The 17,595-nt window shown below is 48.4% G+C and overlaps 1 protein-coding gene across 1 annotated transcript in view; it reads left to right on the top strand.

Annotated features, from left to right (window-relative positions):
• ALPK2 (alpha kinase 2) overlaps positions 1 to 17,595 on the top strand; it is a 153,312-nt gene that overhangs the window by 128,284 nt on the left and 7,433 nt on the right. The window contains exons 11-12 of the mRNA XM_006139928.2: positions 1,624 to 1,841; positions 8,632 to 8,680. Coding sequence (XP_006139990.1) covers positions 1,624 to 1,841; positions 8,632 to 8,680 — 267 coding nt within the window. The remainder of the gene's footprint in view (positions 1 to 1,623; positions 1,842 to 8,631; positions 8,681 to 17,595) is intronic.

Below are 17,595 nucleotides of genomic sequence, written 5' to 3'. Positions count from 1 at the left end.
TTAATGGAATCCGGGCTCCCCCCCCCCCCCCCCCCCCAGTCAGTCCCAGATCCTGGGCATGTGTATGCCCAGAGGGTAACATTCCAGGTGCTTGTCTGGGGGCACCTTGAACCTTCCTCTGTAGGTCCTCCATACAGAAAGTCACCTTTGACCACTGCACCACTCTCTAGCCCCTGGGCATGGACTTTGGAAGGTGACAGTGTGTGTTAGAGGCAGTCTTTCGAAGTTCTCTCTGCTGGTTTCAGTTCCACAATAAAACAGGAGACTGAGAACATATTGGGGAAGGAGATGTGAGTGGTTTGAGGCAAGTGGAGCAGGTACGGTGTACTTATCACACCATCCTAGATGTGGAGGATGGCTTGATAGTGAACAGATTAAAATGCTGAAAGTGAAGGTGAGATCTCATTACTTATCCACTTCCCGCTGTGGTCGTTGTTCCATATCCTCCTCACGGTCTTCCTGCTTCTGTCCTCGCCCTCTGTTAGCCTGTCCTCCACAGGTGGCAGTGAGCCTTGTAACACAGAAGTCTGATGTCCCTCCCTTGCCCCAACTCCCCTCTCCCAGTGGCTTGTCATCCAACTCAGTGTGAAGGACAGTTTTTCCAGTGACCTTCTAGGGCCCCGAGGTCTGGCTTCCTTTGCCCCTTCTCCCCTCACTCATCTACTGCCATTTCCCCTTGCCTACCACACTCCACCCACATAGGCCCCTGGGTTCCTTGAGCATGTTAAGGTGCTCCTGCCCTAGAGCTGTTCCCACCAGCTGTTCTCACCTGGGATGTTCTTGCTATAGACATCCTCATGGCGCCCTGCCTTACTTCTGACAGGTCTCTACTCAATTGTCCTTCATAAATTAGCAAAGACTTCTCTGACCTTCTTGAATAAGATGGCAGCCCCTTTCCCGTTTCTTCTCTAGTGCTTTATTTCCCCCCTAGCGTGTAGCACCAGACACTTACTTGCTCAGTCTGTCTCCTTCATTTAAATGTGAGATCCATGAGAACAGAGGCTTTGTTTTCTTTACTGCTGTTTCAGAGAAAAGTGTCTGCAAGAGGTCTGCACATAGAGGACACTGAATGAGTGTTTGCTGACCTGATTAAAGGGAAGAAGAATGAACAACAGATGGATGGACACGGGGGTAGTTGGAAGGGTAAAGGGAGGGTGGGTGAGTGGATGGAAGGAAGGATGAGTGGATGGCTGGAAGGAAGGAAGGATGAGTGGGTGGACGGATGAATGCTGTATGGAAGAAAGAAAGGATGGATGGATCAGTGATAGCTAAACGGGTGGAATAATGAAGGAAAAGGCAGGCAGGCAAGCAGGCAGGAAGGAAAGATGGATTACAGTTATCGACTCCTGGGTTACTAAGATATGACTGTAATGAAGCCATTCATTTCGACATGAGCAATTAAACTCCATCCCAAGGAGGAATTTCTAACCAACTTTAAGAACTAATAAAAACAGAAACATATCCTCTTGCCCATTAGATAATGACTGGGAGGATTTTTAGTCTAAATCTAATGCCACTCGGGGATCAATTCTGCAGCTCCTGGATGCTCTGGGTGAGGGTAGAATGCCCCAGGAGCGTCTCTTCTGAGAACTTGACCTGTGCCTATGCTCTCTTCCCTGTCAGGATCATTCCTATCTTTCTTATCCATCGGCCTGAGAACAACATCCCTTATGCAACAGTGGAGGAGGAGCTGATTGGAGAATTCGTGAAGTATTCCATCAGGGATGGGAAAGAAATAAACTTCTTGAGAAGAGACTCAGAGGCTGGTCAGAAATGCTGTACCTTCCAGCACTGGGTATACCAGAAAACAAGTGGCTGCCTCCTGGTCACGGACATGCAGGGTGAGGAGAACAGCTTGACCCAGGCTCCGGGAGTTGCCTTGGGCCTGGACTACTCCCGGATGGGTGGAGAGAAGGGCAGGGAGAGTTCTGCTGGGTGCCTTTAAGTATCTTCACCCACAGAAGGTGCACCTAATGTCTCATTAGAAGTAAGCCTTGATGGGGGTCAGCAGGTGGTGTGGTGGGTAAGGTGCTAGACTCCCACATGGCCAACCACCGTTCAAGTCCCAGACCTGGTGGCTTTCTTTCTCACTTTCTCTCTCTCTCTCTGGTCAAATTAAAGAATAATAATGATAATAAAAAGTAAATGAATAAATAAAATATTTTTTAAAAAGAAATAAGACTCGATAAAGGAGCCTGAGATGACCAGCCAAATGGCATAATAAAGTTTATTTCAATAATTTGTACCAATAATGTTTTTCCAATACAAAAGGCAACCAGAGATTGGCTTTATTTTTATTTTTTTAAAGTTTATTTATTTCTTCTGAGAGAGAAAGACAGAAAGACGGGAACCCTGCTCAGGGTCCTCCCAGCAATCCACCTCCAGTCTCAGCAAGCCAGCATCACAGGCATGAACACACACGTGCACGCCTGGTTTGCTCAGGGAAGCCAGGATGTAAGCCCAGGACCTCTTCCTTGTGGGTGTAGTTCTGTGATTTCTGTGCCACCACTTGGCTCTGGCTTTATTATTATATTCTCAGTAGGCACAAACTCAGAAGTATATGCATACTCCAGATGTACCAGACATAAACTCAGATGTGGTATTTCATTCTCAGTTGGTAGGGGTCTTCAGAATGTTTTAGGTTTTAAGCTTCCCTGGAGAATTTCCGGCACATTTTCAATATTTACTCAAAATGTTAAGAATACTATTTCTTGTATGAAGTAGGAATATCATAATTAGGGTTCCCTGGGAGACAGACCTGAGGCAAACATTGACATGTGAATAGCTCATTGGGAAGGGATCCCAGGAAACACTACTCAGAGTGGGAACGGGGGACCCAGGCAGTCAGGCAGTCAGTAGGGTGCATTAATGTGCACCCAGTTCCTGCTGGGAGCAACCGGAGCTTCCTCTGCTGGGAGCCTATGTAGAGAGCACGTCTCAGGGAGGGAGTAGGGGTGTTTATAGGCCAACTATCACTGTCACCAGCTGAAGGCTATTTCTCATAGGGACATTGACTCCCCAGCACATGCTGCCTGCCACGTGGCAAGCCATGCTGGGCTAAAAATGAACAGAGAATGTTCTCGGGCACAGGAACACTAGAGGCGGAGCCAAGGCACACAGAAGCAGTTATGGTGAGAGCCATGGGTAAGGCGCCAACAGCGTCTGCCGCTGGGCGTCTCTCTTTCTTTTTCTTTCCAAATGCGAATACTGTTAAGAAAAATAGGAAATATTACTGTATGTCTACTAAAGTCAGACACTGCCACAAACAAGGGTCCTAATCTCTAGCGTGCAAGACGACCTGGGTTCTGTCCCCTGCCTTGCTGCCAGCCTTGGGCAAATGACTTGTCTCTCTGTGCTTCAATACTTCCTGCGTGGCTGGTCGTGAGGACTCAGCGAATCAGACATTTACTTCAGCATTGCCACATAGGAAATGTTCCCTATTTTTTGAAACTTCTTATTTTGAAATAATTACAGACTCACAGGAATTTTCAAAAATGTATGGAGAGCTTCCCCCATGTACCTTTCATCCAGCTCCGTCAAATGGTAGCACCTTACGTATAAGGGTGCGTGATCAAAACCAGGAGACCAACACTGACACGATAGAATGAACGAGACTATAGCTTTACTTGAATTTTTGCCACTTACATATGTACTTTTCCCCTATTTTAAAAGAATTATTCATTTTATTCATTTTTTATTATCATTATTATATTTTAATTTGATTCGAGAGAGAGAGACAGAGAGAGAGGGAAAGTGAGAAAGCAAGCCACTGGGTCCAGGACTGGAACTGTGGTTGGCCATGTGGGGAGTCTCGCTCCTTAACCACCACGCCACCTGCTGCCCCTTTTCCTATTTAATCTTCATAAGAACCCTGCAAAGAAGGTATTATGATCCCCACTTTACAGATAAGAAAACTAAGGCTGTCACTCAGCCAGGAAGTAGAAGAGCTCATGACTGTATCCCCCATTTTCTTTTCCTTTCTTTCTTTTTTTTTTGGCCAGAAGGTGCGTGCACTTACAAGAGAGAGAGAGAGAGAGAGAGACAGAACAGCAGAGAGAGAGGGAATTGAGAAAGCACTCCCATGGGGGATGATCATGCTGCAATCCCTTCTCCTCCATCTCCCTCTCTTTAAGGCAGTTTGACCACATACACATACATGCTCAGCATGCTTTTCAATCCTCCAGGTCTAGGACTTGAACTGTGCATGCAGCCATGTGGGATCCAGCTGCCTTAACCACCAGGCTACTGGCTGGCATACAACCCTCATGTTCAAACTCTGAATTTCAGACTCTTTCTACAAAACCACAAATTAACAGATTCACAAGAGATTCACTTCCCCCACCTTCCCGAGTGCCTGGAAGTTAAGAGGCCCCTGTATGCACCTTCCTTCTAGTTCCCCTGAGCCCTCTGAGGAACTACTTGCAACCCAGCTGTGAAATGCAGCGTTATGGGCTTGCAGATGGGGCTGACCTGCATTTTTTTTTTCCATAGAGCATGTATGTTCACCAGAGAGAGACAAAGAGAGATAGGGAAAGTAAGAAGGAGCTCTCACTCAGGGAGGATGGCCATGCTGCAATCCCTTTTCTTCCATTCTCCTCTTGGGATTCTGGGTATGCACACATATCCACCCAGCGTGTTTTCCGAGCTCCTGGGTCCAAAACTGTCAAGCTGGCCATGTGGAATCCAGCAGCCTTTACCACCACTCCACCAGCTGACCCCTGGTTTAAGGGAGCTATATCTTTTCATTCTTTGAAGAGACTTTCCTGGTACACACACAATTACGGTCTTTACAGACAGCTGTTTATTCTAGTTAGATCCTAGCTGTGTGGTTGTTCTTGTTTCCTGGCTTTTCTCCTTCAGAGTTAATTTTGCATTAAATATCATTCTTCTGTTGAAAAGCACACCCTAGAGGTTCATGCTCAGTGAGTTTTGCTTCCGGGCACTAGTAAACGTTGGTGGAGGAATATTGCATCTCTCTGTAAATGATGTCTGTGGCTTAATGTGCTGCTGTCAAGTTTCAGCAATGTTTGTTTATTCTCTGCTGCTGGGAAAAATCTTTTGATTGTCCTTATGGCATGAGCGAGCACGTCCATTCCCCAACAATCTCCAGTCTTGGTAATTTTACTAAGACCCTGGAATTCGGATTAAAACAAACAAATCTAAAGGCAGCCATGACCTTCTCAGACTCTTCAAAGTTATTCCCCTCCTGGCTGCATGTACTGCTTATAGAATGGTGGCAGATCCTGCAGGTTCGTAGGGTAAAAATCAATCTTGTGAACTGAATCTAAGACCTGCACACTGGTGAGGATACTTGGGTTTCTAAGAAGCTGCTGCTCAAAAGACCTAAGAACTCAAATTCTGGAGAATGGATGGTTTAAAAATTATTTTTATTTTAGCTATAAGGCACCTGCACCTGCCAGAGAGACTGAGAGAGACAGGGAGACAGAAAGTGAGAAATCACCCCTCAGGATGGATGGCCAGGGCACAATCCCTTCTCCTCCATTCTCCTCCTGGGATTTTGGGCGTGCATGCACACATGCCTGGTGTGAGTTCCAAGTTGCTGGGTCTGGGACTCAAACTGTGGTTGAACATGTGGGAGTCCAGCATCTTAATCACTGTGCCACCTGCTGACCCCAAGAATGAATTCTTAATGTCATCAACAACCTTTATTTCTTTCTGTTTTTTAGAATGTGGGGGTTTTTAAAAGAATGATCTATTATTTTAATCATTATTTTTTAAGTTCGTTATTATATAAACTTGCTATATGTGCTCTCACCAGAGAGAGAAAGGAGAGGGAGAAAACAAACTGCCGAGTCCAGGACGTGAACTGGCCATGGTGGTTGAGTTCAGTGCCTCAACCACCACGCCACCTCCTGGCTCCCAACCTCCTTTCTTCCATAGAAAATAACTGATAGATTACTGTTATTCCCTAACTCAGTTGATAGCTGCACACTAGAATTTTAATTATTATCCCCTAGCTGTTCTTAATAACCTTGGCTGAATTGCTGGCAAATTACTAAAGCAAGAGATTTTCCCTTTTTATTTATTTATAGAGAGATTTTTGCTATAGGGCATATGCACTCGCCAGAGAGACAGAAAGTGAGAAATCACTGCCCCCTCCCTGCCAGGGAGGATGGCCACTCCACAATCCCTTCTCCATTCTGCTCTTGAGATTTTGGGCATACACATACTTGCCCAGCAAGAGTTTGATGCCGCCGGGTTCAGGACGCAAACCTTGGTCGACTACATGGGAATCCAGCAATGTAACCATTACGCCCTCTGCTAATCTCTAGAAGTTTCCTTTTAAAAATTGTGTTCTATCTTTCTAAACTGGTAATTTGGAGAAGGAAAGCAATTCACTAAGTGCAAGGATCTTTCACCAAATTACTTTTTTAAATTGGACTGCCATGCAACTTATAGCTGTGATTTTTAAACACAACTTTCCCTGAAACAAGATGTCCAAAGAGGGTTTTTGCAATTTGGACTATACTCTTTTTAAAGCATAACCCCTCTAATGGGACCAGCAGTTGGTGTAATGGCTATGTTGTTGAACTCCTATGTAGTCGATTGTGGTTCAAGTCCCGGACCAGGTGGCTTAAACTCATGCCAGGCATGTGTGCATGCATGCCCAAGGTCCCGAGAGCAGAATGGGAGAAAGGATTGCAGTGTAGCCATTCTCCCTGAGGGGTGATTTCTCTCTTTCTGTCTCTCTGTCTCTCTCTGTCTTTCTGGTGAACGCATGTGCCCTATAGCAAAAACCTCTCCAAACCAACAACAACAACAACAAAAATATATATATAGCCCCTCTAATAAAAAACCATGTGAAACATGTCTACATATGTACGAGTTGTTGGTGGCTCTGAAAGAATGAGAGAAATTGGTTACCGACTGTGAAAGAGGCTCCCCCAACACACTGTGTCTAACTGAACTTGCAGGTGCACTGCACAAACGCAGGCCTCCTCGCTTCCGCCCACCTAACCAGCCCAAACAGCCATGTGTCAGCATCTTTGCCACGCTCCCGGCAGACACTGCTGAGTTCCAGCATTACCCTTCAGCTTTCCTTTCCCAGGCTCCAGAAACTGCACTCACAGGTGGAGGGGGGTGGATTTCTTCCACAGCCTACACTGGCTCCCTCCCCTTTTTATTTTTGGCTATAGGACATGGGTGCTTGCCGAAGAGAGAGAGAGAGAGAGAGAGAGAAGGAAAGCACTCCCCAAAAGTGGCCACCCCACAATTTCTTTTCTCAGGATTTTGGGTATTCACACACATGTGCCCAGGGTGTTTTCTAAGCTGCCAAGTCCGAGACTCGAACCACACAGTCAGTCATGTGGAATCCAGCTGCCTTAAACACCATACCACTGGCTGGCCCTTCCACATTGGTTACTAGGCTGCCAGGCTCCTCCACAGGGAGTTGCCTGCTAGGGGTGGGGAATACCAGCCTGTCTTTCATAGGATAATTTCCAGGAGCAGAGAGAAGAGAGTAAGAGCCAATCCTGGCATCGACAGGTCCAGCCCCGCCACTGGGTGCCCTGTAGACACTGTGCCCAGTGATCAAAGGTCAGCTCTAGTTTGCACAGGGAGGTCTTGGCAGAGGTCCACTGAGGTGGGTAGTGTCCAGAGCCACTGCCCTAGGGAGACAGGGATGGAACTGGCACCTGGGCTGGGCACAGAGGTTCTGGAAAGGCCTAGAGGCTATCCACACTCTGGCCTTCAGGTAGATGCTGTTTCTTCCTGCTAGACCTGGAACAGGTTAAGGTTGGGCTGAGACGAGGGTAGAGTGAGAGAGGCTGGCAGTTTCTCCTGCAGAGGGGTGGCAGTTTGCCATCCCTCACAATGGAGAACTGTGAGTGTTGGTTCCCTGGCTATTCACCCAATCTTGTGGGCTGAAGAGACAGGAGCAGAAAGATTTTCCTGTGCTTGGGATTTTAGCAGGGATGCCTCTGGCTCTTTGCTGATGCTTAGGTAGCTGCCCCCCACCATGATTTAAGGGGTGAGGTTAAGATAAGGGTTAAAGGGTCAGACATGGATTCCAAATACCAGCATGTCCACGCTCTGGTTAGTCTACTTCAGGTATTTTCCTGGGTCTGAAGCTGATCTAGAACATTTTCAGTCCTGGATGAGAAACTATAGAAATCAGAAATGGTCGAGTTGGAGTCTGACCTTGATCTTCCTTGATGTTGACCTTGACGGCCCAGCACAGGCCCACTCCTTCTTTCATTGGGGGTGGGGGGACAGGAACGAGGGGAGTGGCTTGACCTCAGCCCCTATCTCAGCATTTCTGGGGACTCCTGGGAAAGCAGCAGGCCTAAGACTCACCCCTGGAGTTCTGGCTCCCCCCATCAGGGGGTGCTATGGGCCTGGCCAGCAGAAGACATCATTTTGGAGCTAGGAGGGCTTGGCTGTTAGCTCACATGCAACTCAACTCACCTGAACTGCTGTGTCAGGGGGGCCTCTTCCTGGTGTCACCCCCTAAGCTGTGTGTGTTTCTGAAAGAGGCCCCTGGGGGGTGCAGATGACAAGCTCGTGTTTATGCAGGAAGAGAAGTGATGATGGAGTTGTGACTACCCCTTCCCCACAAGTAGATGCAGGTCTTTCCCGATAACACAGCGCCATCTTTGTCTCTCTCCACAGGTGTAGGAATGAAGCTGACGGATGTCGGCATAGCAACGCTGGCTAAAGGGTGAGTAGAGAACCCCTGAGGGCTGAGTGCGTCCTTTACCACTGGCTCACAGACACCTTCCGGGCAAACACCACGGGGCCGACGTGGGCAAAGTGGATTTCTTGTCCTTACAGTGGTTGACAAATGTTCTGGGGAAGAACTCAATTCCCTTCTCTCACTTCCATAAAATATTTATGGACTTTGTTCTCACAGGGAAATACATTTGTTCCCTAACTTTGAAACAAAGAAGAACTCTTACAAACACATTTCAAGATGAATTCCTAGCAGGAGTGTGATGAGGAAAAAAAATGCCAGCATTACTAGGCGGGCTTCTAATTATGACTAGTCCATTTTCTACATTTAATATCTTCACTACTAAAAACTTATCAAAAATACATTTTTTTTTGCAATTAAACACAGTGAATTGCTAAAAACTTATCAAAAATACATTTTTTTTTGAATTAAACACATTTAATTTAGTTTGTATGCTATAAATGTATTTCCCACCCAAAAGTACTTACATGGCTCACAGACTCTCATGATGGTTATTATAAGAACTAATGGCTTTAGAAGAGCTGTGATTAGTTACTTGTTGTCGATAATGGTTTTCTTTCCCCAATTTAGTGTAGAGTACCGCTTCGCTCAGTGTGAAGCATGCCTGGATGATGCTGTGATAACATTTTATCGGGTATCTTTTATTTTTTTTCTGAAGAACACATGTACTCACCAAAGAAAGAAGAGAGAGAGGGAGCAGAAGGAAGGGGGGGAGGAGAAAGCACCCCCATGGGAATGGCCATGCTGCAATCTCCTCTCTGCTTTTGAGATTTTGGGCACATACATATACCCTCAGTGTGTTCTCAAGTTTCAGGGTTTGGGACTCGAACCACATGGTCAGCCATGTGGGGTCTGGCTGCCTTAACCACCAGGCCACAGAGCTGGTCCTTTTATTCCCCCCTCCCCTTTTGAAGTTTTATTATATATTTCTTCCATGATTGGGAGAAATGGAAAGGTAGACAAAGTGACAGCATCCCCAACATGTCTCGATGCCACGATCCACCCCACTTCGCAGCCAGCCCTGGACCATGGGCATGCGTGTGCCTGGTGTGCACAAAGAGGCCTCCTGGGACGCTTCTATGGGGGGTGGTCAGCACCTCAGGGCATCACTGTCTGGCCCCTACCAGGGTATCTTTTTTAAATTTTTTTTTGCTACTGAAGAGATTGCCACGTGGCCATCCTCTCTGGGGAGTAATTTCTCAATTTCCTCTCTGTCTCTGTCTGTCTCCGTCTGGCAAGTGCACATGCCCGATAGCAAAAACTGAAAGAAAAGAAAAGGTTTTAATATTATTTAAGTATAGCAAGGCCTATAGAGCAGCCATAGTTGCCATTGAAAAGGCTTGTTACTCATAGTTCCCAAGGAGGGGGAGCCTCATGCCACAAGGCCACCCAGGAGCATACCAGAGTCAGTCAGGAGCCAGAAGAAATGAGAAGGGAAAAAAACTAGAGCCAAGAACTTTTATTATGGCTTTCCTAGGAAGAAATGGAAGAGGCAGGGTAAGCAGGTTTAGGATTGGCTAGTGGGAAAGTTTTCAATGGACTCTGGGGAGTAGGGGCTATCCCTGCTTGTCTGCTACCTGCCCTAGGTAGTTAGGGCAGATGGCTAGTGGCCCTGAGAGGAGCTAGTGGGGGTACAGGCTGCTGATTGGTTGGTTTGCACATGAAAAGTTCTCTGGAAGGTAAGTTGTTAACTCTGTATAGGCACTAGCCCTGAAAGGGACAGTCTTTCCAGGGTCACTGAGGCCCTGGATGTTAAGACATCAGAAATACAGAAAATACAGTGGTGTGGCTAATATTTCTCTCTCTCCTGTGGCTGGGACCAACTTCTCTATGCACATTTTCTGGTTATTTCAGACCACGGCATTAGCAATGTTCTAACACAGCAATTCCCAACCTTTTTGGCATCAGGGACTAGTTTTGTGGAAAACAGTTTTTCCAAGGACAGGGGTTGGAGGGATGGTTTATGAGAACATGTAACCTAGATCCCACACATGTGCCATTCACAACAGGGTTTGCGCTCCTGTGAGAATCTAATGTACTGATCTGACAGGCGGAGCTCAGGCGGTGACGTGAGCGATGGGAAGAGGCTGTAAATACAGATGAAGGATCGCTTCGCACCTCCTACTGTGTGACCTTTACTGTGTGGTCCAAGGCCCGAAAGCTGGGGGCCCCTGCTCTAGCAGATATACTGATTTTCAGCTTTAATGAAAGATAGACAAAACTTAAAGGATTTGAAAACACCAGAAAGGGTACTCTTTTAACCTATTGATCAATAGGTCTGATTCATGGAGTATTCAGGATTGCATGAAACTTCTAATTTTTTAAAATAATTATTTTATTTATCTTTATTTGTTATTATTATTAATATTTAATTGGGTGAGAGAGAGAGAGACAGGGAGAGGGAAAGTGAGAAAGCAAGCCACTAGGTCCAGAGCTCGAACTGCAGTCAGCCATGTGGGAATCCAGTTCCTTTAACTGCCATGCCATCTGCTGGCCCCCTAATTTGGTTTTAGAACCAAGATGCGATTTGGATATTTTCCCCTGATGTGGTTCCTTCTGAAAGAAATGCTCAGTGAAACCAAAGTTTCACGCTGGAGCTATGTGGTTCCTTCTGAAAGAAATGCTCAGTGAAAATAAAGTTTCATGCTGGAGCTAGTTCTACACCCCTCTCCCAGTGCCAACCAGAGCGCTGACTGTTACATGCTTCAGGGAACTTGGCCATGGCCTTGGGCATTTGAAGAAAGCTTGTCAGGAGTGGTGATGCTATAGTGGGGCACAGAGTCTCAAAGGAGTCTTGCTTAAATCTAGACCCTGCCACTTCTGCTTTTCCTGGTGGGAGCCACTTCTTGGCATCTCAGCAGCTTATCTGCTCCACCTGAGGGGAAGGCAACCCTGAATCCCAGGTTGCCCAGGACAGTCCCACTTTATGCCTGATGTCCTTGCTTCCTATCCTGTTCAGCATCTGTCCTGGACAAGTGTCCCCATTATAGGGGGCCTTATTTATGAAGGCCTCTGGCCCCCAGGATGATGTCTTTTGTTTGTTTGTTTGGAGAGGCTTTTGTTATAGGGCGTGTGCACGTGCCAGAAAAACAAAGAGAGACAGAGAGACAGAAAGCAAGAAATCACCTTCTGGCGGGGTGGCTATGTTGCAGTCCCTTCTCCTCCATTCTCCTCTCGGGATCTTGGCCACGCACAGGCACGTGCCCAGTGTGAGTTTAAGCCACTGGGTCCGGGATTCAAACCACGGTCGACTATATGGGAGTCCAGCGACATAGCCATTACGCTAACTGCTGGTCCCAAGGACCCCAGGATGATGTCTTAAACGGAGTCTTCTTTCATAAACTTCAGGCTCTCTACAGGACGTGGAAAACGCAGGTGTCAATGAAACCTGGTTTGAATCCTGGCCTCCCATCACATCAGCTGTGTGACTGTGGGCATGTGTCTTTAATTCTCAAAGCCACTAACCTACAGCATGGGACACTCATTTTGGTCCTGAGGACTCTCCCAGTTAATTTTTACCTCATCCCTGAAGCTTGATGTAACCTCAAGAAATATTAGTTTCCTTTCCCCCCTTCATGCCTCAACCTGACCCCAGAGTACATTTCATCTCATGATTTAGAACAACTTTCTACCAAAACAAAGCAGAAACTTCAAAACCTGTGATGGATTTCGGGGCACAATTATTTAAGACATTGTTTAAGAGCATGTCAACAGCTTCCAGGAACCCAGATCAGTTGAGAGCTTGAAACGGTGCATTTATTTTCTTCCTAATTTAAAAAGAAATCCAATCTTTTGGTTTTGTCCTCAGCTTTGATGTGACTTATCTGACCTGGGCCAATTGCCCAAGACCCATTAGAGGAGCCGAAGGCTGGAGCCCAGTGCCAAATGCTTTCTGTAAAATGTCCCCTACCGACTGTTTCCCCACCCAGGGCGGCCTCAAGAAGGAGATGGGAGAGAAGGGAATTCAAAGTGTTTGAAAGCTTTGGAAAGGATATTAGATCATCACGTTCTTTTTTTTTTTAACTTTAAACTTTTTTCAGCCACAGTTTCTGTTTTTGTTTTCAAAAGAACTGTGTTTTAGAAGCCTGGTTTATCATGTTTTTTCAAACTGATAAAGGGGAGAAGTTCTCTAGTCAGAGGGTAAGGGGTGGTTGAGAGGCCTCTTCAGAGGCTCCTTGGAGCCCCTCTGCTCTGGAGTGAAAACCAGCGACCTGTCCCTCTTCCTTACTTCCCAGGTGAGGAGGAGGAGCAGGACTGGGTGGGGTGGGGGGGGCAGCCTCTCACACCAGGAGTCAGTGCATATGTGGGTTCTCACTGCTGAGGTAAGGAGCACAGGGCCCTCCAAGCACCCCTACCCTCAAGGTGAAGGGGCAGGTTTCCCACATGGGAGATGGGAGTCAGTTAACTCCAGTGAAAGCCGAAGCTGCAAAATGGAGCCAAGACAGTGGTGACAGGCTTGGAAAGGGCCAGACTCAGAGGCACTTAGCACACAGGGAGAAAAGTCCAGGGGGCAGCAGGGAAGCAGAAGGCAGGGAGGGAGGAGGGCGCTGCCGGAGAGAGCCCATGAATGAGAGCTGGTCAGGCACCTCCGAGAACACCCTGAGCGAGCCCAGTCCCCCAGTCTGTCCACAATGGAGGCGAGGGTGTGAGCTCTTACAGGGCTGCTGCCAGATGGCACTCGGCTGTGGGGAGGGCTCGTTGTCATTTAAAGAAACCTCCCCCACGTCCCAGTCCAGACCAGGTATCCGGCTGCTGTCACCCCAATAAATGCAGCCTGTGCTATTCTCTTGTTTAATTAAGACAAAAGTGGTGATAGCATTTGGCACTAAATAGTTATTTATGATCACATAAAGGGAATTGGGAATTGTCATGATGCACCATTTTAATTCTACTTCACCTGGTAGTTTGATTTAAGTCATATTCTCCTGGGAGCCAGCGATATCCATGTGTCTGGAAACAGGTCCCCAACACCTCAACACCCTCGATCTTGCCGCAACGTTGAATGCAAGCATGTCAAGTTACAAAGAATGGCGAGTGGAATTGTCCTGACACCCAGTAATTCACTTTCTAGGTAGACCCAAGTTACTAACTGGACCAGTTTCTGTATTTCCAAGTAGAAATTACTGTCATTTAGAGTTTTTTGAAGGTGACAAGGAAAAAATATGCCTAATTTTATATCTGGACCTTTGGAATGTTAACCTGACCAAACCTAAAACCAATCTAAACACACACCTGCAGGGAAACAGACCCGCACGGATCACAAACATCCCTGCAAACCAGTGGGCCGCTCTCCAGCCAGAGAGTTCCTGGGGCGAGGGAGGGACTGGTGACTGGTATTCAGCCACCAGAGGGCACCAGAGTCAACACTTTGCCCTATGAGGTCTCAAAAAAAAAGCCATTGTTTTGTCACCAGATTGAAGTAAAACAAAGAGAAGTAGGCTGAGCAGATTCCTTCCCCGTCAGTAAGCACTGGGTCAAAATAAGATTGCTATGAGTAGCCACAAAGGACTTCTCAGTGGCCAGCAGCCACACTGCACCTTTCTACCTTCTGGGGAAAGAACAGGACTCAAGAATGTGTGGCACGTGGCCCATGTCCCTGCCATGGAAACCAAGTCCAAGAGACCGTGGACAGAGCGTGACAGACGTGTTCCCCGGGGAGGGGGAACATGAGGCAATGAGGGCTGCAAACTAAGCCAGAGGTGTGGGAGGCAGCTGCCCTGAGAAGGCGGGCCCTACTGGTGTCTGCGTGCCCAGCCCTGGTCCTCCAAGCCATGAGAAAGGCTCAAGGTTCAAAGAGACTTCTGCGTTCAGCCATGCTTAGTTCTGTGAGAAAGGTTCAGCCCTCCATGCCAGGACAAATCCGCCGCGGAGCCCTCGTGTGCTCATGGGCAGATGCAGGGGCCATGGCCCCCTGGGAGGCTTAGCCCCTTCCGAAGTCAGACCCCATGGTACCTGGAAAGAAAGGGCTGAAATAAACCCATAGGTGGGGAGACGTGGAGTCTAATTTTAAGCAACACCCCTGTCCTGCTGTCGTGTTACTCTCAGAAATATTTGAGATGGGGTGATTTATAAAGTAGAGGTTTATTCAGCTCATGGTTTGGAGGTCCAAAGTTCAGAGGCCACATCAGTGGGTTTTCCTAGTGAAGGGATGCTAATCACATCACAGGGCACCAGTAGGGCCAGCCGCTGTGGTCATTGGATCTCCCTCTTTTGGTCTCACTCCACTGGTTTGCTGCCAGGAAGGCAAAAAAAAAACAAAAACAAAAACACTTTAGACAAACTCTCCTGGCAGCTTTTAAGAGCCTGTGTCACTAGAACATCAAACATCTCAGCTGACTTCCCATTGCCGGCTTCCAAGGACCAGCCTCACGGACCTCATGGACCTGAGAAAGGGACTTTTATACCCCGAATATCACTTCCCAGACGGTGCCATGCCACCACCTTGGAGGGTGGCCTCCATCCCGCTGCAATCTGATCAAGCCGTTCCCTAGCACTAGTTGGCCCGCTGGCTGATTACATGGCCAGTCTTTGCCATCGAGGAATTCTGGGGGCCTGTGAGGAGCAGTTCTGGCAAGGCCGATGCAGCCAGCATCACTCTTACTGTATGATCTGGGTCTGTGGGCCCGTGGTCAGCCAGGACACAGCCTTTCCATGGGCAGCCATAGCAATGGCAGTCTCCTGGCTTGAGCCCAGAAGCCTTACAAGGGAGAGTTATGAAGAAGTGCTGGAGTTGGGGACCAGCAGTTAGCGTAATGGCTATGTCACTGGACTCCCATGTAGTCAACCGCGGTTCACGTCCCGGACCCAGTGGCTTAAATCTCACGCCGGGCGCGTGTGTGTGTGTGCCCAAGATCCCGAGAGGAGAATGGAGAAGGGATTGCGGCGTGGCCATCGCCCCCGGGGGGTGATTTCTCGCTTTCTGTCTCTCTGTCTCTCTCTGTCTGTCTGGCGAGAGCACGCGCCCTACAGTGAAAATCTCTCCCCCACCCCCCCAAAAAAAAACAAAGAAGTGCTGGAGCTGGGAGCCATGGGGTTTCCCACTCCCAACCCCCTCCCTAGTGATCCTCCTGTTCAGTTCACTCCAGGGACCTGAGAGACTCTCAGACAGGCTCCTTGTCATTCGTCATCTGGCTTCAGAGACACTGGACAGCAAGACAACTTAGACACCTGGTGGGCCTAAGATCCCCCCATGCAGGACGTGCAGGACAGCCCTGGAAACAGTAGGAGGGAGACAGAGCAGGGCTGAGCTTGCAGAAAGCCTGAGACAGACTGGGCGAAGACTGGAGCTGTCCAGAGACAGTCACTGGAGCCTTCAGGAAAGTCTAAGGCAAATGCAATGGTGGGAGCTGGTGCCAGGGGCCGGAGAGGGCTGTGCCGCAAACGTGCCACGGACTCAGCGTTTGTCGATAGAAGACCAGAAAAGAGTCTAGAAAGTCGCTAGAAAAAGAGGGGATGTGTCTGTGCGTACACACACATCTCCCTGTCTAAGGAGGACCAGACGCCTGTTTGGGGGCTGTGTGAAGCAGCCGACAGAGAGGTGAAGAGTGAGGGCCACCTGTGGGGTGATGTTCCAGGGGAGCAAGTGCCCTCCTGAGGACTTCGGAGCTTGTCAGCAAGGAAGGCCCTGCAGTCACCACTGTCTGACCTGGCATGCCCTGAAGAGTGGCCCCGCTCCCACTCTCTCCCAGGGCCCTTCTCAGTGGTGAGATCCCTAACAGCCTGTTCTTTCTTTTTTTCTTTTCTTTCTTTTTCTGAGAGATTTTTGCTATAAGGCATGTGTGCTCACCAGAGAAACAGAGACAGCGAGAAACCACCCTCCAGGGCAGACAGCCATGCCCCAGTCCCTTCTCCTTCATTCTCCTTTTGGGATCTTGGGCATGCACGCACAGACGCCCAGCATGATTTTCAAGCCACTGGATCCGGGACTTGAACTGCGGTCAACCACATGGGGGTCCAGCTCCTTAACTACTACACCACCTGCTGGCCCCACAGCCTGTTCTTAATGGGAACACGGGTGGCTTTTCCCTTAGCTTAACTGACAGTCCTGGGGCTATAGGACTCCCACTGCAGATAAAACGAGGGTCAGTTTTTGGGAATCAGAGCTCCAGGATGTTGTTGGACAAGGGATGAAACCTCAGACTACCTAATGGGGGTGGGGAGTGTCTTCCCTCTAACATTCCCTCCTTGGCTGTCCAAGTCCTCAGCTCCATTTCAGAGATGAAGAGTGACTTCTCTGTGTATTCATGGAGACAGGGCCCATGGGAGATGACTGCCTCTCCCCATTCCCCAGGGCCCCTCTCTACTCTCTCTTCCTGGGGTTCATATCACAGAGCCCCCCCTGGAGTACGGGTGCCTTCTGAAGCAATAAGACTTTGGCAAGCGTGCAGGATTCTAGAAGACCCTTGTCCGCAGAAGCAGAGGGCAGACTCCTCAGTGGGTGTTTCTGTCTTCCTTGTTCTCATTTTTCTGTAAAAGGAGGATGCTTTTAGTGTTCTGTTTGTTTGTTTGTTTTCCAGCCAGGGTGGCTGTCAGGGAGCACTGCCAGGGCTTGGTTTCCATGGAAAGCACTAGGCAGTTGTCTAAGCGGAGGCCTGAGGGAGGAGCCCCGGAACTGGGGATAGGGTGGGAGTGGGCAGGGGCTGGAGCAGAGCCGGCCTGCAGCAGAGGAAGGAGCCCGGTTTGGTTCTAAGGGAGAGGGGGCCAGGCCAGCAGGTGCTCGACTGTGCTCTGACTTACAGTCACCTGGACAAGGCGGGAAGCAGGGATAGACCATCAAGAGGAACCTCAATAGGATGGTGAGGGGTATTAGTGGCCAGAACTGGGTGCCCAGGGTGTTTACTGAAGGCCACTTGTCCAGAGAGAAGAAGGTCACGTTGCAGTCA

The sequence above is a fragment of the Tupaia chinensis genome, unplaced genomic scaffold (genome assembly GCF_000334495.1).
Source record: "Tupaia chinensis unplaced genomic scaffold, TupChi_1.0 Scaffold000012_1, whole genome shotgun sequence".
Lineage (NCBI taxonomy): Eukaryota > Metazoa > Chordata > Mammalia > Scandentia > Tupaiidae > Tupaia > Tupaia belangeri.
This window is presented reverse-complemented; position numbering and strand designations above follow the sequence as displayed.